General features: G+C 38.7%; 1 protein-coding gene and 1 long non-coding RNA gene across 7 annotated transcripts in view; one reads left to right on the top strand and one right to left on the bottom strand.

Moving 5' to 3' along the window:
• The window catches only part of IMMP1L (inner mitochondrial membrane peptidase subunit 1), a 33,123-nt gene that overhangs the window by 4,572 nt on the left and 4,369 nt on the right, over window positions 1–24,182 (top strand). For 2 of the 6 annotated variants that reach the window (XM_083465710.1, XM_083465709.1), the window contains exons 2-5: window positions 12,251–12,433; window positions 12,865–12,996; window positions 13,920–14,008; window positions 14,912–15,038. In XM_083465710.1, coding sequence (XP_083321836.1) covers window positions 12,892–12,996; window positions 13,920–14,008; window positions 14,912–15,038 — 321 coding nt within the window. In that variant the 5' untranslated portion in view covers window positions 12,251–12,433; window positions 12,865–12,891. Of the gene's footprint in view, window positions 1–10,897; window positions 11,056–12,250; window positions 12,434–12,864; window positions 12,997–13,919; window positions 14,009–14,911; window positions 15,039–24,182 lie in introns of all 6 variants that reach the window. The other 4 variants (XM_083465712.1, XM_083465711.1, XM_083465713.1 and 1 more) reach the window with 4 other exon arrangements.
• Window positions 11,945–22,682, bottom strand: LOC310689179. Its single transcript, XR_014517382.1, has 2 exons — window positions 21,038–22,682; window positions 11,945–18,434 (listed from the first exon to the last, which is right to left on the bottom strand). It is a non-coding gene; the product is annotated as an uncharacterized lncRNA (long non-coding RNA).

The raw sequence follows: 24,182 nt of genomic DNA, 5'->3' as shown, positions 1-24,182 counted from the left end.
GTAGCTTTCTGGTAAGAAGAGCTGTACTGAAAAAGCTATCCACAGAACTGACTTCCCTTTTTTTACATCAAGAAGTTGGTAGTACTTTAATACTAGAAGGCTGACATATACGCTTAGTGGTCTTTACAGTTAAATTGTATGAAATTTTAGTTAATGAAATAAATAAATAAATAAATAAATAAATAAATAAATAAATAGAAGAGATGGGAGGGAGAAAGATGTCTAAGGGAGCAATTTCTTTTGCTCCAAGAAATTATTTGTGTGTCGGAAATGGTAAAGTTTACAGTCCTACTTTAAATTGGAATGATGTTCTGTGAGAAAATGTCATTTGCAGAAGCTTTGGGTGGTGTTCAATTGTGTTTTACTCAGAGTAGTTTTACTCAGAATTTTTATGCATCTACTCTAAGTAAAACATGGTTGACTACCACCCATTGATTTTTACTGTTTAAGGAGATGCTGTGAAATGGAATCAATCTGTGTACCAGTTTCAGCAGTGACATGTTAAGGTAGCGCTATGAGTGCCCCAGGCTGCTATGCTCTTCCGCAGCAGATATTACACATTGGGAACATAGTGAGAGTGTTGCTTCCCACACTTTTCTGGCTTCTGCTGATTTGCTGACTTCGTCCACTCCTGAACAGGGATAGTCAGATGTCAGCTATTCATGCTCTAGCTATTCATGATTGGTCTACTGCAATGCACTCTGTGTAGAAGTATCTGTGAAAATGATCCAGAAGCTGAAGCTGGAACAGAACACAGCTGCAATGTTATTAAGTGGGGCAGAAAAATGGGATTATATAGCTGCTCTGGTGACCTGTTAATCACCAGAACCAACTCATTGTGTTGACACCAGTATATAAAACCTTAAATGGCTTAGGACCCAAGGACTAAAAGGAACACCCCTCCCAATATCTGCCAACCTGAGCTGTGATTCTTCAGGGAAGTCCTTTCTTTGAGTCCCATCTATAGGCATAGCATGTTGTACAGGAATATGGGTAAAAGCATTCTGTGTTGTGGTCTCCTGGCTGTGGTACTCTCTCCTGATGGAGATGCGGTTGGCACCCTCATTAGCAGTCTTCTGATATCAACTGAAGACATAGACATACCTTTTGGTTGGACTGTTGAGAGTTAGTATCCCAATAGTTTGCTACTGTTTTGAACTGATTATGATTGTAATGTGTTTTTATGTGTGGGTTTTTTAAATCACATAATGTTTTATATTTTTATTTGACTGTTTCAACTCAGGGAGAAAAAATATTGCTGGTTACTCAGTAGCAACATCTTTTCAAATATGGGCAAGTCTTGTATAAGTTTTCCCTCCATAAGGGATTCTTTGCTTCTGACGAGCAATACCAATTTCAGGTTGAATTCCAACAGAATTATCTCACAATAGTATTTACACTTTTTAAAAGTCTGTACCAGGAGTCTAAATTATAGCATGCTTTAATCATCTTCGATCTGAGAAGAATAAAAGTGTTAAACAATGTTAGAAATATCTAAGCTGAAGGAAATTTGCTTTCTGTTAACACATGTCAGTGAAAACCAAAAGACGTTTTCATTGTCTGATGATCACTCAGGTGAATTTCGATCAAACAAATGATCTCTGAGAACAATCCCATAAACAGTCCTCTAAATAGTTATTTTTATGAATTACAACCAATACAGTGATAGTGTTTTCAAGACCTTGAAAAATTTAAGATCCCAGGATGTAAGGCATTTCTTCCACCGTGTTTGCTTTACTAATGCTTGAACTAGCAACTAGCAGCTGAATGTACTGTGTTATCTGCCATTATTCAGTAAGTTCAGTATCTTTGAAAAAACAGGCTATAAAATTTTACTGCAGGACAGCACAGGTCATTATGCATATGGGTTTTTCCAAGGTTTATAGAGTTCTTGCTCAGATAATATTTGTCATTGGTAGGCAGCACTTCTAATGTGTACTGTGCATATTCAAAAGAGAAAAAGGTGTACATATTTGAAACAGGAAAACATACACAGAGCAAATGGAAGAGATAATGCATGACTTGTACTAGTGCAAAGATTAAGGAAGCACATGAACTACATCAAGGGTGTAGTCCTAACTTGGAAATAAATTCCATTAAAATGACTAGTGTTTATTTATTTAGAAATACTTAATAACCTGGTGTGGGATTTGCCTAAGCAGCCCCATTAGCGGAAGACGTTCACAAGGACTTCCACTTGCACAATGGAGTTCCCCCCCTTTCCCCTCCCCCTGTGTGCCCCATGACCATTGCAATTGGCTGGGGGGGGGAGGCGTCACAACAACTCACCCCTTCTTATTCTGCAGTTATCCTGGGTGCCACATTCTATCCTAAAATTATGAGGGCTTTGTGGGGGTGGGTGGGAGGGAAGTAGGCTGTATGCAAAATCCTTCTAACCTCTGGATCCAGCAAGTGTTAAAATATAACCCAGGCTAGCTTCCTGTATTAAGGTCATAGCCTGTTTGATGGACAATTAAGTGAAACAAGGGAAAGGAGCTCTATGTGAGATAGCAAATGGGTGAGGCCCCTCCCTCAACTCATAGTTAGAATGGCAAAGCCTGAGTTTAGAGTGGAGTTGGTGTGATGTGACCTGGAAGTAAAGTTGTCAGCTGCAGAGAGAGTCAGAGCAATGTTTGAGAACTGTTTGAATCCAAGGCTGCGGCTATGGGAGAAGCAAGACCCTTTAATGCTGCGAACCCCTCCATTGTAGACTCTGGTTTTATATATGTGTAAATGAACCATGTATCATAAAGACAGTACAGTCTCCACTGTACCTCATTTCAACACAAACCCTGGGTAAGCACATGGAACCCATGAAAGATTAGGATGGGGTGGCACACTATTTTAGAGGGATCTTCATCCCTAAACATTCAGGGTGTATGTATGCCGAGGGCATAGCTGTCAACCTTCCCTTTTTTGCGTGAAATTCCCTTATTCCAGTGCCGTTTCCCGCTTCTTCCCGCTGCTATCCCGGATTGTTAGATATCCTGTAGACTGTCCCCGGGACAGGTGAGGCTGCTGAACCCTTATTTTCAAATCTGAAAGTTGACAGCTATGGCCAAGGGTTACAGAGGAACAGGGGAGACAGGAAAGCCCTTTTCAATGAGTTGAAAGTTTGTTAGGATCCAGGTCACTATGTTGAGGATGAGAAATTAGTGCTCAAAGTTAAGTATAAGTAAATGTTCCTTTGTTTCAGGTAGCTAATTGCATCTATTTGTTATAGGGAAAGGCACGAGGTGGCATGGTAAACAGGAGATGAATATGCAGTTATACTGATTACATGTACCTTGGCTTACTTAACAGCAAGTTGCAAGGCTGATCCTAAACATTTTGCTACCAATAAAAGGACAAGAAGGGACCTTCTTCCCCATTCTGTGTACAGAAGCCAATTGGACTGACAGTGGATTTTATTTAAGTATACCTGAAGGCAGCCAGCTATTTATGGCGGTGTTATGACTGAAGGGCACAGCCAGAAGGCTCAATGGAAAAACCTGGGGGGGGGCTGCCTTTACTGCCCCCACCTCCAGATTAGTTGCCTGAGGCACTTGCTTCACTCTGCGTAATGATAGGTCTGACCTTGGTTTCCTGGAACTTGGGTGTTGTTCCAAAGGCTTCCCAGAGACTTGAGTTTTGAAGAGGGATTTGTAGGAAGTAATTTACAATCACCTAGCAATGTTATTGTTCAAAACATAGTTCATATCTACTTTCATTTAACCAACGACACTAATTGCATTTGTGGGTCTTGTGTGCATCTGACTGAAAATAAGAAACATCTGTGAATCCTGTTTCACTTGCTCATTAACATTTTGGAAGCAATGGAAGAGGTCAGTAGTTCTTCAGAATGGCTTTTCCTTAAATATGACCACTGTTTTCTTTAAGACCTCTCGATATGCCAGGTCTTAGTCTCAGAAACAAATATGGCAACAGTCAAACTCTATTCTGCTACATAACTCTGATTAGTTATTAGAAGGCTATCAGTACTTCTGTACAAGGAAACATAAATTATATGCTATAAAGATAGTATGTAGTCATATCAACAGGTACTGCTATAAACGAAATGGCATGGCAGAGACTCAAAACTTTTTTTCCTTTTGTAAAATTTTAAATATGCATATATATATATATACACTTATATGACCATTCAAAGTTAAAGCTGTATTGTTGCTTTTAAGTTCAGGCCTTTAATTTTTTAACATGATACTGATGTAGAAAAAGTTGGCTGTACTTGTGAAAGGCTTGATCCAAACCCCATTAAATACAATAGAAATATGACCTCTGACTTCACAAAGCGATAACTGAGGCTTGTTTGTCTTTGCTATGCCAGGTTTCCCCCTTCTCTTTTACTTAAAAACATCATATTTAATAATGTTTGGTGCTGCCTTTTATTTTATTTCATGCATTTAAAAAGTGGCCTAAAAGATAAAAGATTGTTTCCAAATACATTCAGTATATCATTTATGAGTAGAGCAACACATTAGCATTGAGTTCACAATAGATCATATCGCTTTTATGCCATCTTACAAGCTTAGCAGCACAAACAGAATAATCAACATATTATTTGGCTGTCATCTGCTGAACAGAAACCAGAGATCACAAGGTGGTTTTCCCTAGCTGCAGTGATGGCCTTTTTTGTTCCAGGCCCCCATCTGGGAGGGCCATGGTGTGTTATCATATGGAACGCGAGGTTTTCTGTAATCTGCTTAGCTGCACTGCAGTTTGAATCTTCATTCCATGTTTGAGTAATTTATAATTTTAATGAGACCATGGCTCTTGTGGGCTTTGAAATATATTAAAAGCTCTTTTGTGCATATGCTTTTGTTCTTGCTTAATAGGCTCAGTGTATTTAAACCTGATGATTTTTTATTCATGGATTTAGATGTCTGGGGATTAACGTAGACTGAATATCATTGCACTCATCTATTCATGTTTAGAAACTGTGTATTTGTATTGCTTATCCAAAAATAGAGGAAAATATAGCCATGTGATTAAATATTGATTTCTATTATTTGTCACATAAATGCAACAGCCTCAAATGAGTATTAATGGAGTGTTAATTATCTAATGTGGTTCCATACACTATTACTCTGGTCATAGGCATCCCAGTTTTTGTCTAAGTAGCTAGGTCCATAGAAAGCAATGGGGCTTTCATCCAAAAGTGTATACATAGACATGGGTGTTAGATATTTAAAGATGGTTGGAAAAATACGTGTTGAGAATTTATGTAGAAAAATTATGTAGTGTCATAAGATGTATACAAAATATAATAGTTTGGGCAGATTCTCTGCCTATTATTTACAACTTTCAATAATTTCTACCCATCCTTCATACGGGCAGTACATATACTGGTAATATTGGTTTCCTATTGACTTAAATGGCAATAAACTCTACACATCTAACAAGCATACATGTGCAGAGATGATCCTGACATTTAAGCCATTGGGGAAGCCCTCATCTTCATGCAGAAACCTTCATACCCTGGAATGGGTTGGATATCCCTCATGGGTTCACTTTCCTTTTGAAGCTTTTTTTGAAAATCAGGGCTGGGGGAGGGGAGTGAGTTTTAGGAGTGGATACTGGGTCCTGAAGTTGTAAAAAGACCTTTTCAGTAGAGATCTTTGTGGCAGCTGCCTACGAACAGCCATTCTCCCTCCCTGCAGAATGTCCCAGAACAATGCTATGTCTTGATGCACTGTGATTCCAGTGGACGTTGCAGGGGCAGTCCCTGATGGAAGTGGTTGTTCCCCTGCATATCCCTTCTAATGAGGATACATTATCATGTAGCTTCTTTCCACATTTGAAGGGTGGCAGATGGAAAGTGGCTGCCACAGTGAGCTTTTGCAGCAGTATAAATGGGAGAGGAAAGGACTTATTAGAACTTAAGTACCCACCAACTGGTAACTCCCACCACTCAAAAACCATAGGTACCCCCTCCTCAAATTCCAAAAGCCCTTATGAACCTAGCCTCTTACTTTCAAGGCAAAAGCTGATGACCAAAAACTTTCAGCTCAACACCAAAAGAAAACACATATCTGTGTTGGCTGCCCCTACGAAAATGACCCTTGCATGCAAAATGACACCATGTCTAGCACCTGTACTCTGTGCGCTCAGACAGCTTTAGGACTACTAATTTCCAGAGAAGCGGTAAATAATTCTCACTTACATATTGATAGCCATTAGTTACAGATGTATGTCATGATACCAGCAATACAGAAGCAGTTTCATGAATAAAGATTTTGGAAAGCGGATTGAGGAAGAATTTTGAAACAAACACGTAGCAGGAAATTCCTTTCTTCAGCAAACTGGTGAATGGTTCTGAAGGCTACTTATATTTCAGACCTCTTCTTTAGTTACATTTCAAGGAAGGCTTGACTTTCTGCTTCTTCCAGTACAATATGGACATATGGCAACTCAGATGGTTCTTACACGTCTTCAAATTTTGCTGTGGTGTGGGATTGCACAATCTTGTTTAATTATTTGCAATCTTGCAATATGTATTTAGCCTGTTTATGGCTGATATCTTACCATGCAGAACATGTATAAATGTATCTTTACATTTCAAGTATTAATCTTAAAATGTGAAACTGGTGACACAGATGATAAAAACATTTGGCGCCTTCCATTTTGTATGTGCATGGAGCTTGTTTTTCTAATAATGAGTTAAAATCAATAAAGTATTGACTTCTTTATTTTTCCAGAAAAAAAGATGGATTGATATATCTCAAAATTCTACAACTCACATAAACGTCATGGTGCAATAAGCACATGTACGTATATGTACATTTCATTGATTTCAGTTGGAATTTATTAAGAAGAAAGTAGTTATAATCAGGTACCCTAAGTAAGACAGCACAGAAACAAAAATGTTCATAATCAGTAAGCTTACTGATAAATTTATGTGTCACAGCAAACATGATTAATTAACAGGGAAGATTTGAGTGTATATTAAATTTAAAAATATATTTGGCTTACTTAGTTGTGTATTTAATTGGTTTAACGATTATATATGAATGGCAACGACATTTTAAAAATTCTTATCTTACACTATTTATTTCATGAATTTGAGAAAGCCTTTGGTTTCAGGAAGAGGATAATTCTATCCATGTTTCCTGCTTTTATTATGCACAATGTCAATTGTAATCCAAGATTACAGCAAACAAGATGTTAATTTCCACACACAGTCCATGTACATTTCACTTAGAGAGCTCCATTGTTTCAGAAGCCAACAGCAAAAAAGAAATAATGATTGTGCTATCCTCACAGGAGCTGTCAATAAAAGATGTAATAGGGGATTTAGGAATCTGGAAATGGCCAACTAATTTATGTGAATCTATTTTACTTCATCTAGAAAGGCAAAGCTCTGTTTCGTCTACACTGCATATTGCAGAGCACAGGCTCTCTATAGAAAACCAGGCGGCTGCATATGGATAGTCCCTTGATATCATTCACTTGCTGTGTAATCTTATTATGCAAAGTTCTAATCTTCACCTAGAATGAATGCCTCTGGGTCAGAATATAGTCATATCGGGGTTTTTAAGGTCATGTTTTGTGATCCTTAGCTTATTCTTCTAAGTAGGACTGAGATTTAAAGGGTATTCCCCAGACACTAGCAGAGATAGACAGCAGAACCTGCTGCCTTTTTGGAAGACAAGACCAACATGAGGTCCCTGGTAGGATTAAACTTGATTTGTAGCTGTAGGATTTTTTAACAGATGTATTATTGGACAGGGAATAGGGGCCACCAGCACAGCGAAATTGGATCACGATTGGCATTCTCGGGGAGTCTGCTGGCTGCTAAAACAGCAGCTGCATGTGGATTTGACTTCTTTCAGGTGAAGCGACTTCCAGTCATTTGGAAAGGATGGGATGAAAAGGAACCTTGGTGATAATTTTGATGTCTGCAAGATTTAGTACCAGCGTAATGGGATTATCGCTAACACCTTCGCTGCAGAAAAAGCCACCTGGCGCTATAACTGGCAGCAACTGTGAACTAATCCTTTCCCATCTCTTGGATGTCATTCATGAAGCTCACAGCGATTTCTACCCTGCTAGCTGTGATTAATTTTATAAACAAGGGGTGGGGGTGGAATCGGGTAATGAAAAATGCAAAGATTCTTGTATTTATATTTCAGATTTGACTTTGGACTGGATGAAAAGTATCAGGTAAAATGTGTATTTTATACCACAAATCTGAATAAGTGTCTTCCCACATCAGTTTATATTTCTTGAATGAAGCCTTGACAGTGAGTTATCACATAGTACATATCAGTGTCATGAATTAGCCATAAGCAATTAAGGCTGCACTCCATAAAGGCCCACACTTGAAAAGAAATCTGCACAAACACAAATTACCATGCTGCATAGGCACGATCTAGGGAACCACACAAACTGTTTTTTTCAAGGGAGCACAGAGTTGATATACCGTACCTTTTGAACTGTTTTACAGCCTAGCACAAGGTTATGCAGTTTTGTGAACTTCTCTCCACAGTGTACCACACAGATTTTGGCTGAAGGAATGTTTATGCTTGTAGGTATATGAAAGTTGGTGGTATGTAGTTCAAATAGCACTCTTGTTGCATAGGTGTCTATACTTGCTGTATTTACCTGCAGACAAGTGTATAGTGTGACAAATGGTTAAACATCTTGAAGTATTACATTAATCTCTTTATAATTAAGGCAGTACTGTTTAGGAAATGTGTGAAGAATATTTTTTCAGGGAAATGCCACTAATATACGCCTTCTAATGTAAATTTACAAGTAGTGCAACTGAAGCACAGCGCTTCATTATGCTGTATCACCACTTTGTTCGAAGACCAGAAACTCTTTGTAGTCTCAGGAGCTTCAGTTAAAAGGTCTGTTAAAACAATACAAAGTTGTGCATCCCAGAATATATATATATATATTCTACACAACTGACTTCCATCTATTAGTGTGTATTACAGCTCATCCCCCAAAATAGTTTCTAGTGGCCAGAAGCACTTGACTTAACAGTGTAACTAATCAGCATGTCCAAGCACGTGTTTGTCGCTGCTGACCCGGAAGTGGCCTGAAAACGGGGCTGGAGGGGCTGGGTGAGTTGGGTTTGGCTCATGTGTGCTTTGCCGATGCGCACAGGGGTCAGGAACAGAACCCCTGCACAAAATGGTCCCCACCTGTACTCTCATGGGTCAGTGTAGGACCTCTATATCCGGGTACTGTATCCATTTTCCCTTCTCCTTTCGGTACTGTCCCATTCCACCTGATAAATTTTGACATGACGATTTCTCTTCATCTCTCTCTCCCCCTCTTTCCTTCCATTGCTCAGCACATTCTTGGAAAGCTATAGGAAACCTCTCCCTTTTTGTATTTGGAGGGCTTTGGAAAGTTACCCGACCTTCCCATTATGTTGAAGTACTCTCTCTTCTGCTTTAAAAACATGGTATGGTCAAAACCTAACACTTTGTGAATGGAACAGTAGGCAGTCTGCCTGCTTTGTATATTTAGAGCATACTGTATGCTTTAATGACATCCTTAGGAGGAGGACTCAGTTTCTGTAATAAGCCTGGTGTAATAAGCACTATAACACTCAGACTAATTTAATATCAAATGAAATCATTTCACAAGGAATGGCCCATATATATATATGAGTAGAAAATTGGACAAAGAGCCCTCATGAGATCTGTGCCAGAGCTTTAACTTCAACATTTTCCTTGCATTACACATGTTCTTGACATCTTGAGTGTTGGTTTCCAAAAGTTTTCATATGAAATATTTATTTTATGTAGCGCTTACCACCTAACATTCTTATGTCTATGTTTTCTCATGCTCTCCGCAGGTGTCTGGGCCTTTCTTTCTCTTGTTATAGTCATCTTGTGTTTGAACTAGACAACCAAGCAATTTCTTTCAGGCTCAAATTGCTCTTTAACCGAGGAGGCCATTCTAGCAATTATTGCAGGAGAGACTTTGTTACTGTAGCTCCTGCTAGATACTTTGTGGTCATTAATTCCCACCTGTCCTATGACACTGAGTGATCTGCTGACACTCAATCTTTCTTTTACTACCTACAAAAAATGTTTTAAACTCACAGCATTTTGCCCTCTGACATCAAGGTTTTACCCATAGTCTTATAATTTCCTGGGTTGATTAAAGTGCAACACTTTTTCTGTGGCTTCTGAGTAAACTATGATTGAAAGCATAATTAGTTCAGAATACAGCTGTTCCCGTTTCAATTTACGTGTGCCCTTTTGCCCATATTCCTGGCGCTGCATACATCAAAAAGGAAGATAATTTATTTTAAGGTTTTGCCAATGGTATACCTTACATATCACCTTTGTGAATAGCAGGTTAGCAATTCCAGCATGTTACTGAAATAGTTTCTCTGTGCCTGTTACTGTTGAATAGTGCATTAGTAGCTTATAGTAAGACTGCTAAATCCTTGATATACTTAGGTACAGTATTCTAGAGATTTCAGCCCATGGAGGATCACAGCTTGGAAAGCAGACAAGTATGGAAAACAATTAAAAACAACAACAGCCAAGAAGTCAGTTTTGACTAAAGAAAAAACAACCACAATAAAACCACCATCTCTATAGGCTTCTGTTTCTCATTATAGTTGAATTTTTGGGTTTACGGTAAATATGAAAGTAATTTTCCTATCGCAACACTGGAATTAGCTGCACAATAATTTAAAGCTTTTTCTGTCTTTCCTCTAAAATTTGAAAGATCTCCACAAGTGGATATAGGGATACTGGATAGGTAGAAAGCTAATTAATGTTTTTCTCTTGACAACTGTGCTTCTGTTATTGTGTTAATGTGTTTTGCTTCAGTTGTCATCTAATTTCCATATAAAAGTTTTAGAAGTTTCTTCTATATTCAATTGATGCATTTGACACCCAGAAATAAGCACTTTGTTTTCTCATAGGAACGCATTAAATGGAAATAACACAGGAGAATCTTGATAAGTCTTAATGTGACTGTGAGCCAGCAATGTGATGAGGCTACAAAGGAGGCAAAAGCTATTCCACAGTGATATGTGAGAACTTCCAGTAGGGTTAGGGAAACATATTCTATAAGAAATGGGTAATGTGTATTTCTCTTCATGTTTCTGGCACATATCTATTATATTGCCTATTATCCAAAATAATAACAGAAGCAGCTTGCCTTGTGGGGTGGAGCTGCAATGCTAGCTACCTGGCAGGGCCTCTTACCAAGACGGAAAGAGCGAGGTGTGATGTGTGGTGCAGGTGAAGTAGTTGGGTAAAACTAATACTCCTGTTGCACTTGCACTACACTTATCTTCCCTTTGCCTCACCCCCTACTTCCAGGTCAGCAGTGGCAGCACACCTGCCAGAAAGCTAGTGTTGTGATTCTGTCCCATCAGAACCACCTCTGTGTTTTGAATACAGTGGTACCTTGGTTTAAGAACAGCTTAGTTTATGAACAACTTGGATTAAGAACGCTGCAAACCTGGAAGCAGGTGTTTTGGTTTGTGAATTTTGCCTTGGAAGCAGAACATGTTCCGCTTTCTGTTGAGTGTGTTCCACTCGTAAATTGAGTCCCCTGCTGCTATGGGAAAGCACACCTTGGTTTAAGAACGCTTTGGTTTAAGAATGGACTTCCAGAACGGTTTACGTTCGTAAGCCAAGGTACCACTGTATCTAGACTGGGTCTGGCGGATACCATATTGGGATGGTACCAGATTGAGTGCACATTTGACACCCATCTTTCATAATGAATGAAACTTAAGGATATATGGGGAAACTAATATCATAACAATTTACAGATGGATGATCAATGACCATATAATTCTGTATGAACAATTAACCCTCTCATGAAAGGTTTTCACTCAGTAGGTTGGTTTTTTAATATATTTTTAAGTCAGATATATTGTAACATTCTAAATTCAGCCATCCTTATAATGTTTAAGCGTTTGATTCTTGTATAACAAATCTCAACACCCAGAAACTGATTAGTAAGATATACCATTTGTTACCCAAACACAAATAGCCTAAATCTCTTTCAAGAAGAAATGTAATGATGATTTTAATTTTCCAGTTCAGAACAAGAGTGGTCATATTTAACAACATTCCTTCAAATGATGTTATTCACTGATTGCACGTTTAACTGTTTGCTGTCTGTATATTGTAATTTACTGTTTTATTGTGAAGTAACCCACCTTGGGATTTTTGTGAAGGAATGGTAACAAATATGCTTCATAAAGACATTTAAAGGGTCTAAAAAAAAGACTTACCAAATCACATTTTACTCCATACAGGTTGAAATTTACCATACGGAATTTACTCCGATAGTTCCAATTTATGTTGGAGATGCTGGGCTCCAAAAGCAGACTGCATACAACATTGTCTGGACTTGCCTAAATAAACAATTCTGGAATGACGTTATAGCCAAAATTCATCAGTTCACAGTCTACCAGTACCAGCTACCAGAAAACTGTAAAGTAAATCTTTATTATCTAAAACTTGAATTAAATCATGTTAATTAGTTATTTTAATCTCTTATTCTCATTGTTTGTGTTACTTGTTTTGTATCAATGTTTTGTAATTCTTTAATTATGTGAAATATGTAATGAATGAAATGAGAGATTAAGAAGAAAGCCTAAGTGGTAGTTTACATTTGGAATGTCTTGCTGGAAGGATAGTTGTGCTTTTAAGCAATGGGGACAAGTTGCTTCTGTGATTTTTTTCAGCTCCTCATAACCCACATTAAAATTCTTCTTGAACTTTTGACCAAACTAATCTCCCTGAAAATTAATTTGAATCCTGGTTTTTGAAATGTAGCATCTTAAGTTAGTGTATTTTATAAATTCTGTTGAATGCTTGTACCATGGTGAGAATTCATATCTGGTGTATTTCCGATCTCTTAAACTAGGACCAGCTGCACAACCATAAAACTGCTATGTTGCAAGATGTCATTAGAAAGACTCTTCGACTTCTTGGATATACTATTCAGTATGGGTGCATAGCACATTGTGCCTTTGAATACATTGGAGGAATTGTTGTGGTGAGTTAACAAAGGCTATCAAATAAACAATAAAATTACCACGTCAATTTTCAGTTTCTTAGCTTTCACACTCCAGCCTTCTGTTTTAATAAAGAAGTATTTGAAGTATACTCATCTAGACTTTATAACTTGAACCTTTAAAGATTTCTTTAAACTGAGCAGGGAGCTCATGATTCTGACCCTGGTGGGTTTTCACCACCTATCAACAACTTTTTTTATTTCCCCAGGTTTTAGATTAGTTTTAGCTATGGAGTTAGGCAGTTGTGCTCACAGAATTTGTTGACTGGTTTTATAGAATTGCTTTTGCCTAGTTATTTCATGTACTTTTTACTTGTAGTACCCCACACTAGGATTGTTTGAATGAAGAGTTGGCTAAAAATAAGTAACTAAAATAAATGATGCTCCTGTATTTAACTTTAGCCCCCGGAAACTATTGGTACATGGCTATTTTCATAGGTTTAGGGCTGAGTAAGCAAGAGAACGTAACTCAGGAATTCTTCTCTGGCTCATTATTTAATCTGAGCCATAAAAGAATGTGTAGGTTTGTAACGCTTGCCTCTTTGATCTCCCAAAACTAATACTAAACTTCACTGACATCTCAGGTGAGAATTCAGGGCCCAGTGGAACCAGAATCTATAAAGAGAGACATCAAACTTATAGAAATCAAGGGGACAGGTTTACATATGAAAATCAGCCTGGTGCACTCCAGATATTTGGAGTACAACTCACATCTGTACAGCCATCCAGGCTGGGACTTCTAGGAAGCTGTAGTCCAAATATCTGAGGGGCACCAGGTTGGTGAAAGCTGAGCTGTTTTATATTTACCAGATTGGCCTAAAGAGGCTGTAATTTATTAATTTAAAATACTACATGTGATAACATACTTCTCAAATAGTAATTGTCCTCTTTATTTTTGTTTTTAGTGTTCAGGACCTTCAATGGAGCCTACAATTCAAAATTCTGATATTGTGTTTTCTGAGAACCTTAGCCTCCAGTTTTATCACATTCAGAAGTATGTTGCTCCAATTTTCCATAGTTCTCTTTGTACAGATACTTGCTTTCTGATTATGCTTATCTTTATAATCATACTGCTGCTTTTATTGTTAATTTTGTTAACATTTTTCATAAACTCTTAAGTTACCTATTTTAAATTGATTTGGCATATTTTCGCATTAATTCAGAGACTGAGAATTCATTGTGGATTATCTTCGCAGGTTTTCTTTATAGCCACCCTACTTTAGGATTGCTTATTTTTAGCTTATCTTGCCCTATATTGTAATGGACAACTAGAGTATATCTCCAGGAAGCAAATTCACAGAGCAATTCTCTCCAGAAATGCCATAAATGCCATTTATTATGTTATCCAAATGCTGCTTTATTAGTAGTTTATAGAGCTGTGGATGTGTACACAGTGCTCAACGGTCATATAAAGGGCCTGGCCCTATGCATTAATCCCTATATTTGCAATCTAACACTTAATTGCTGCTGGGTAACAATTTGAAAATAGGTTGTGGTGCAAGGGAGTGGGAAAGCATATTGTTAGCCAGTTTGCTGAATGCTTTAGAAAATGGGAGGCCAGCCTGTGTTATGGGTGTTGCGTTGTCACAAGGAGCCATAGTTTGTAGCACTTGATGCTGGTCACACACAGGAGAGGCTACAGGATTGGTTATGTATGACATAATAAGCGGGACAATGATTCTCCAACACTGCACTGCTCCCTGAATTGGTAGATAGAAGGCAATACCACCTCAAAGTGTAGGGGCAGGATGGAGCCTGCACTAGAATGGCATTCCCTAATAATTCAGACTTGACATTTGGCACAGTGTCCCAAACAGTTGGCCAGCACCAATTTAAAATGTGCACATCATCGACATCTTTCTGGATCCTGACATTTCCTCACAACCTTTTTCCTCAGAGGTGATATCATCATTGCGAAAAACCCAAGTGACCCCAAATCTAACATATGTAAAAGAGTAATTGGCTTGGAAGGAGATAAAGTCTGTACAAGCAGCCCTTCAGATTTTCTTAAGACCCACAGTTACGTAAGTAGCATTACCTATCGTTCTTTTTGAGGACACTTGTAAAGCATGGCTTTTTGTTTGCATGTCTTTAAAACTGAATTCAGCATTTCAGGCGGTAAACGTTCAGTTGCAGTGGGTTGTTTCCACTTCAGCACTTGTACAGTGACATTCGCTGAAAGGGAATTTCGCAGTCCGTTTCCCCCACACCAGCCCACCACACATTCACACATTCCTTGAAGTTCCATGGGACAAGTTGTAAGAAGGCACCTCTGTTGATGAACCAAAACATGTCAAAGTTAAGCATATCCACATTTCCCAAAGACTGACCGGATATTTCTGGGTTGAGCCCAAGATCTATTCTTAAGCATGACCCTTCAGGCAGGGAACAACAGTTGTAAAGTAGGCAACAACTTTTGGGGATTGACCTATGTTAGGTCAACTTTTTAGCACCTGAATTTATTGTAACCTCAGAATGAATGGAGCAAAAATCCTGTTTGGTATATTATACATCCCATATATAAATAAAATTCTAGTTCAGCATGGCAAATAGGTGCCATTTTTGAGTACGTGGTAACCATGGTTTCTATTTAAATGGTTTTCAGTTTTGGCTATATTAAAAAATTTACTACATGAATTTATATAGCAAGTCCTTTCCTGTGGAATCCATTTTAAAAATTCAGATTGAATAAGTTCTGCTCTCATAATCTACTTTATCTTGCTTGATCCCTGGAGTGAAAAGAATAATGTCGTGTTTGACATGACACCCCTTTGTTATGGAGATAAAAATGCAAGGCCCTAAGAAATGGAGGAGTATCACTATTAGTCTCAAATTCATTACAGGATTAGACAGGATAAGATGTGCAGTGTTAATGTGGCAGGGTTAACACTGCTGTATCATTCAGTCACTAAAACTCACAATGTATACAGGATTAACACCAATATTGTATTAATTCTTTTCCTATTTAATTTACTGACAAAAATACAGTGATTCCAGTGAATTCCATTTTAAAGCATTATGTGCTCATGCTTGTTCGTGAATTCTGATGAAACAATTGAGGAAAGACAAATGGAAACTGAAGCTCCTTTCTGAAAATGCAATGAATATAAACTTTATCTGGTTTTGGCTTAGGAAATATGTCACCATGCCAACATTATACAGCTGCACGAGCAGCTTTGTGTTAAGATAGGACTGGGGGATTTGAAATAAAGCATGACTTTAAATGTTTCTTGCACTTAAATGGAATGGAACACCTTGAAATTTGAAAATACTAGGAAAGGTGAGGGACCTAGAACAGCTGTGACATCACATTTCACCTTGGAACTAAGGCAAAGCCTCACACATTTTCTGAAGTCTCCAATGTCTTTTCCACTGACTAGAATAAGAACATCAACAGCCACATAAAACTTTCATATGTTGGCATAAGCCTGCCAAATTTGACAGATAAACGCAGGGGGTTTTGTGCAAGAGGGGCTTTTAAAGTTTGGGTTTTTTTAAAAAAAGGATGCCCTCCCTCAACCTGTGTATTGTGGCCAATTTGCTGTGTTCTTTGTTGTATGTTGTTTGACAATGTATGCTGTGTAACACAGAGTTAGAGAAGTGCTTGATATAAACTATATAACCCTATATACTTGTAAAGCTCTCAACGGCCCAGTTTAATGATTTGTAACAGCATTCTAAAACAAAATGTGTTTCAGTTATTCACTTTAATTAACATCAGAATTAGGGTTTCTTTAGAAAATGTATTGACAACAAAACTTGGGTTTTTTTCATAATTGTATTAAGTGCATTTATCACAGTTCAAATTTAGAACTATATATATCAAATAATGAATATTGTTGCATTTGGGTGTGATTTAAAAATGTGCCTGTGTTACATTCTATTTACCATATGTTCAGTTGGTGCTGTTGCTATTTACAAACTGAAGAGGCAAGCATGAAAATTGTAATAAACTAGGTTATATATCGCAAGGCACTGATATGCTCAGCCCTTGTGTCACTTCAACAGAAGAAGGGTCTAGTAATGTCACTTAATACAGATAGGACCTGTAAATAAGGAACCTGCTTTTTGCAAGTCGTAGTGATAAAAAGCTGAGATACAACTCCATTTCTCAGCAACACTCTACTGATAATCAATTACCACACACTGCTAATGCCCTGACAACAGCTGATGTGGAGAAAAATGTTTACTTTGTGCTAAAGTGAAGTTCACTGAGGAGATGACCTGCCCAGTTCATCCTGTGGCTATCTCTAAAACTAACACAGGCTGAAGATTGAGTGTCTTAATATCTGCAAATCTGAGAACAGGTTTTATTCAGCTCTTTGTTACATTCACCATTGTGGGCTCCTAGGCTTTAATATTCAACATGTACAGTACAGTAGATACTGTAGGGGTTTCTCTGGAAGCAGTATTCTTAGGAGGTCTGTGAAGATTCCGAAGTGAGAAACAGGGCTGCTGTTTTGGGCATGGAGGTAACTGAGGGTGGTTCTTGTCAGGAAAGATTACTGTAAAATCAAAATAATAAGCATTATTTTTATAAGCTACTTGTTAATTGTATGTTTACCTTGTAGATATTGAGACAAGGGAGCACCAGTTCTACAGGTCCTCCCCTTCAGCCTGCCTATAACTTTTTACCAGGCAATTATTGTTATTTTAAAATCAATTTTCTTTCAAGTCACACATTTCCCAATACATAAGAAAATAAGAAGAGTCCTGCTGGATCAGACTATACCTATACCTATAGGAAGCCCGCAAACAACTCATTCAATGCATGGTTGAGTTACTTAGAATTGTACAAAAGTACAATCCTTTTCAGTGTGTGTGTGGGGGGGTGGTATCTCCATGTATCAAATAGGTGACATTGCACTGAGTTTTGCTGCAATATTTTAAGTTCTTGTTTTTGTAATCTGTCCTCACAAAATTGCTTCCCCCCCTCCATCCAATTTGTCTATCCAAATTGGCTTGCGTTATTTGATTTCTTTTTGGAAAATGGTTTCTGATTACAGCTGGCAACATGTACACCCTAAAAGAATAGCCTTATTTCCAAGCATGCCTATGCCAAATTTGAATGGTTTGGCTTTCTTATCCATTCAGGGGGAATTGATTGGTTGCTTCAATATGGTGGCAATTCCTTTTCTCTTTCATTTACATAGTAAAAGTACTTCACCCAGGTTCAAAGACTCCAAATATTTTTCTTTCCCAGATCATCTACAAGTTTTCTGTAACATTATTAATGTATTTTATTACGTTGTTGTGCATACTTCTTTCTCTTATAAGGGGGTGCTTAGTCCCTTTTTTATGCTGTTAATGTTTCCATTAAAATCAGAATCCTCATTCATAACTATGCAGAGCTAAAAAAAACAACAAGGCCAGGTGGGGAATATGGAAAAGGAAAATATCTTTAGAAATACAAGCATGAACTTGGTTATACAAGTTACAAAAGATTTTGGAGAGCTGGTAAAGAGAAGATTAATGGTTGAATTAGTCAGTATGGAAGGGATAATGTTAATAGCTTTATGGTTAGTGTCCCAAAGGCCTAATCTGTAAATAAAATACAATGACCACAAAGAATAAGGAGCTGCTTCAGTGGTATATATAGACCTAAAGGATAGTAGTCTTAAAAGGGAGAGGAGAACAATACAATATACTGTTAAGTAATAACACTGAGCAACAATTTTTTACTTTTTGTATGTTGTCTAGATTTCTACAATTGATTTAGGGTATTTTTGCACTGCTGAATCAGGAAATGGCATCCGTTTCTCTCCATCAGGTCAGGTTTTTGTGCTATGTTGATTTGAAAAAAATCAGATCTTGTGACAAAATCGATTACATTTTTGTGGCATTATCAGCTGATTTTTGTCAACACATATCATCCTAAATATGTTTTTAAGAGAAAAAAATGTTTTTCCAACAACATATATTGATTACCTGATAGAAACATCGATTACTGTAAACTGAATGGTGGGTATTGATAAAGGTAAGTACACATAAATTGCATGTTGCTTCACCTTTTTCAAACTTCAGGGCTTGAACTTCCATTTCTTGGAACTCCTGGAATGCTCAGCGGCAGGGAGGTCTCTCTTCAGAGTCCAACAGTAGTCAGCCATCATGACTGTGTCCCAGCGACCCTGATACCTGGTCTCCATCTCTTTCATGTCCTGATGGAATCTCTCCCCCTGCTCGTCACTCATTGAACCCAGGTTCTCAGGAAATCGGTCCATATGTGAAAATAGGTAGTGCATCTTGACGCTCATGTTGCAGCCCAGGTTTCTGAAAGCAGTCAGCATGTTGTTGACAAGTTCTGCGTAGTTTCTGGCCTTATTGTTGCCAAGAAAGTTCTTCATTACCAGAACAAATGCCTTCCACGCTTCCAGTTCCACTTTGTTCATTGAGTTTCCGAACTCTGGATCTCTGATGAGCTGACGGATCTGAGGACCGTCAAAGATGCCAGCTTTCAACTTCTCCATGGTCAATCCTGGAAAAGCCTGGCACAAGTAAGTGAAGCAGTCACCATCCTTGTCCAGAGCCTTGGTGAACTGCTTGATTAAGCAGAGCTTGATGTGCAGCAATGGGAAGAGTATTCTGTCTCTGTCCACCAGAGGGTCGTTGATGATGTTCCTTTTTTTGCAAGGCACCAATTCCTCTCGCACAGGCCAGTCCTCCTTCGTGTAATGCTGAGCACAGTCCCTACTATCCCACATACACAGAAAACATGGGTACTTGGTGAAGCCAGACTGTTGTCCCAACAAAAAGTTCACCATCTTCAGGTCAACACAAATAAATCACTTATGCTGATCATAACCAACTTTCTCGAGCACATACTTCACCGCTTCATAGTTCTCCTTCAGTGTACTCGAGTGAGCCAGGGGTATAGAGGCAAACTGGTTGCCGTTGTGTAGCAGAACACATTTCAGTGATCATTTGCTGCTGTCAATGAACAGTCTCCAATCTTTGGGTTTGTACTGTGGCACTCCAAGTTTGAGCAGAAGCTGCGCAGTATCTGCACAGTACACCAAGTCCTTCTCTTCCGAGAAAAAACGGAGGTACTCTTGATGCCTGTTGTGGAAGAAGCAGATGTGAGCACTGTCAGAGAGGAGTTCTTTTCCCTTCAATCTGGATGCCAACAGTTTGGCAGAGTCCTTTGACAAGCTGAGGTCACGAACTAGATCATTCAACTCCTTTTGGGAAAATTAATGTGGAGCATCATCTTCAAGAACCACTTCTTCTTCTTCATGTCCTTCAACACTGGAGGCATCTTCATCACTAATGTCAGGAAGTTCTCCGAAGATAGGCACTGGAATTTCATCATAATGAGCTGCAGGACGACGTGCTGATTGAAGATCAGGATACTTGAGGCTGCTCCGGTTCTTTCTGTTGATCCCAGTCACATCAACAGCGCAGAAGTAGCAGTCAGTGACATGGTTTGTCAGCTCCCTCCAAACCATGGGAATGCCAAAGTTCAGACTCCTCTTGCCATTGGTCCACCCACGTAGAGTCTTGATGCATGCCTTGCACACCATGTGTGGTGCCCAAGCTTTATCCTGGTCACCAAGTTTAATACCCAAATAACTTTATGCTTTGCTGCACCAATTTATGGAAGATTTCGAGGTTTTATGACTTCAAACTGATCCCTTTTCGACATAATCACCCAGAACTATCGGACCTGAATACTTCTTGTCATTAAAATAATCATTTCCAATCAAAACAATTATTCGAAATGGCATTTTACCCCCACCAACTTCTTCTAAAATGCTCCACACAAGCGAACATGTGAACAAAACGTAAAAAACCTGACATGTGGCCATAGCTCAAAAGCTTGACCTGATTGAGCAAAACCAATGTGATTTTTGGATTCAGCACATCAGATTCGTCCTAAATCAACTGAAAAAACGCAGACAACAAATTTGTTGTTGACCAGTGTAATTAACAACGTTTGCCTTTAGACAGCAGTGAAAAGTTTCTATATTGCTTTAAACCTTCCATGTATGGGTCCAAATAACATCTAGGCAACAGTCAAGTCTACGGACTATCCCACCTGCACTCTAAATTTTAGCTGCAATTTTGAACACAGTGGATGGAAGAAAACTAGTTATTCCACTTTTAGGATTTTGTTAGCTTTGTTGTGCCAACTGAGTTCACTAGCACATTCATATACTTCCTTAATCAGCTCTTTCTAATTAAACACATACTGCACGATAAACACCCTCCAAAATGATTATAATATACCAAGAGTAATAAATGAGTAAATGATTTATTTAAAATCATACTACATAGAGGATTAAAGATGACAATTCAGGGAATAGGTTTTGTGATCAGTGAGCAGAACTTTTGATAAGCTTGAGCCATTAGCATCTAAGTCCCCCTGAAGTCATGTGGCTTATTCCTAGGTAAGTGCACCCTAAAGCTCACTGTACACACACACACACACACACACACACACACACTACGTATTGAAAACATACATTTACTACATACATCACAACATAATGCCTCTTAATGCTACCAATTTGATTCTTTTACAGACAAGTGTAAAGACTAACTGATGTAATAAAAGCGACATGGTGGTGGTTTGCTAAACTTGCGTGCATCTCCAGAGCAAATGTCATGTAGAAGTTCTGGGACCATTTAAAGAGTAAAATAAAATAATCTGTATTCCATGTGACCTGAAACATACAGGAAAATCTATTACTTTTGAGGGTTTTTTTTAATTATTACTTTAGTTTGTATATATCTTAATTATGTGCAATTTAACTAATCAAATATATAAATTTCATTAGTAGCCAGTAAATTTGTTATTTGATATGGCAGACTCTTTTATCGTGTTTCACTTTAATCAAGAAAGGTAACACCTGTGGTTTATTCACAAAAGCTTCTTTTGTCAGATGAATACCCACAGGCAATGAAGCAATTACATTTGTTCCTTGTACCACTTCGACCTCCCTAGGAATAGATGAGAACTTTTTGGCTTTCATTCTTTTGTCCAACAGCATGTCTAGCTTTTGTCATTGAAGGAAGCCGCTGAAATGTAAGGTAACAGAGAAACAAAATAAGATTCTTTTTAAACTCATAGCTCTGATATCCTTGGTGGTGGAGTCCCTGCATCCTTCGCGGTGTTAAAATGCGCTGGGCCACCCTTTGAAGAGGAAAGAGCGGTGAACACTTTTGGAAAGAAATAATAATTACAAAGCAAATGTTTGATTTTCACACTTAAAATTAAAATGATAAGACATAAATCAGCAATAGTTTTGTAATTTTGGGTATATTCAGTAATTTAGAATATATGCCTAGTTTTTTCTTAGCGTTGTTCCAAGCAGCATACAACAAAATACAAAACATTTAAAGTATCAAATTAAAACAAAAGAAAACAGTAAGGTAGTCACTAAGTGTATTGGTAGCCACAAAACATATTGGTAGTCACTAAAATTTCCTAGGAAGGGCAGCAAGTTCTTTTCAGTGACTAAGATGGTCAGGAAGCCATGGCAGCTAAGCTGTAAGACCTTGTCTGTCATCTTTAGGATATGAAAATTTCTGCAATGTGTTGCTCCATGTGTTGACTCACCCGCTTACCAGCTTTGCTTCAGTTTCCAGGAAGGGTGATGTGGCAGCTGGAAGTAGCCCCAGCATGGGCTTCCACCACATGGTACAGATCTCCTGACATTACTGGAGCAAAACAGTCAAAATAAAAAAAATTCCTTCCAGTATCACCTTAAAGACCAACTAAGTTAGTTCTTGGTATGAGCTTTCGTGTGCATGCACACTTCTTCAGATACACTGAAACAGAAGTTGCCAGATCCTTCTATATAGTGAGAAGGTGGGGAGGGGTATTACTCAGAAGGGTGGTGGGAATGGGTGATTGGCAGGTAGCTGAGATGAGCCTGTTGACGACTCTTAACGACTGCAATAGGTCTTGTGTATCTGAAGAAGTGTGCATGCACACGAAAGCTCATACCAAGAACTAACTTAGTTGGTCTTTAAGGTGCTACTGGAAGGATTTTTTTTATTTTGACTATGGCAGACCAACACGGCTGCCTATCTGTAACTGGAGCAAAACAGGAGAGGGTACTCCAGGAGTGGGCAACCTGCAGCCTCCAGAAGTTGTTAAGCCACAACTAACTTCATCCTTGCTCGTTGGTCATGTTGGCTGGGGCTGGAGTTGAGAGTCCAATGACACTTGAAAGGCCCATAGGATAGCCTCCCCTGCTCTTAGGTTAATGTCAGAAGAGGTGCACAGAATAGCCAGTGGCTTTACATGCCTGGGCTACTAATAAATTATCAAGTGTGCCCATCACATAGTTCTCATCTCTCCCTAGAGAGGTCAAAGTGTCTCTTACGTGGTCGTAATCTAGAGATTACGGTGTGATCTTGCACTTACAAATGGAGCTTTCCTTAGTAGCAGTTCCTAGATGACTTGGCTATGCAAGCTGCCATACTTTCCCCACCCAACTCTCCCATCTCTGCCCTGACCTTCGCATATAAAAAGTAGGGGCCACATTTGGGCAATTGTATTGCGGCTTAATAATCCAGCCTTGCCAGAGAAAGCAAAGAAAGGTTTGTTGGGCAGCTCTCTAGGCTTCTGTCTGGCCACACCTGCCACAGACCACACCCCTTTTCAGCCCAGCTCTGTGGTCTCCTCAAATGCTTTTGCCTAGCTGGAATGGGTCTTTGAATGTGATAATGCCTCTTGTCTGACTGAAGAGATGCAGGTGAGGGAGGAGTGCGCAGAAACTTCAGACTTGTGTGGTTGGAGGATAGCATGCCGTGCAAAGTCAAGTGTTACACCATGCCCACTTTTGCCTCTGCCACCACTTTAATGCACCCTGTTTGGATGTTCACCCATCACATTCCCCATCCCTGTTCTGGACCAAGACATAGAATCACAGAATAGTAGAGCTGGAAGGGATCTTGAGGCTCATCTAGTCTGCAACTGCAGGAATCTAAAGCATCCATGATGGTGGTTGTCTGTATCTTCATTATTAAGGATGGTATTCAACTAAGGTTTACTCATTAGACCAGGCATAGGCAAACCTGGCCCTCCAGATGTTTTGGGACTACAACTCCCATCATCCCTAGCTAACAGGACCAGTGGTCAGGGATGATGGAAGTTGTAGCCCCAAAACATCTGGAGGGCTGAGTTTGCCTATGCCTGCATTAGACCTATTAGAATTAAT

Source organism: Podarcis liolepis (genome assembly GCF_965112155.1).
Source record: "Podarcis liolepis genome assembly, chromosome: 1".
Taxonomy (NCBI): domain Eukaryota; kingdom Metazoa; phylum Chordata; class Lepidosauria; order Squamata; family Lacertidae; genus Podarcis; species Podarcis liolepis.
This window is presented reverse-complemented; position numbering and strand designations above follow the sequence as displayed.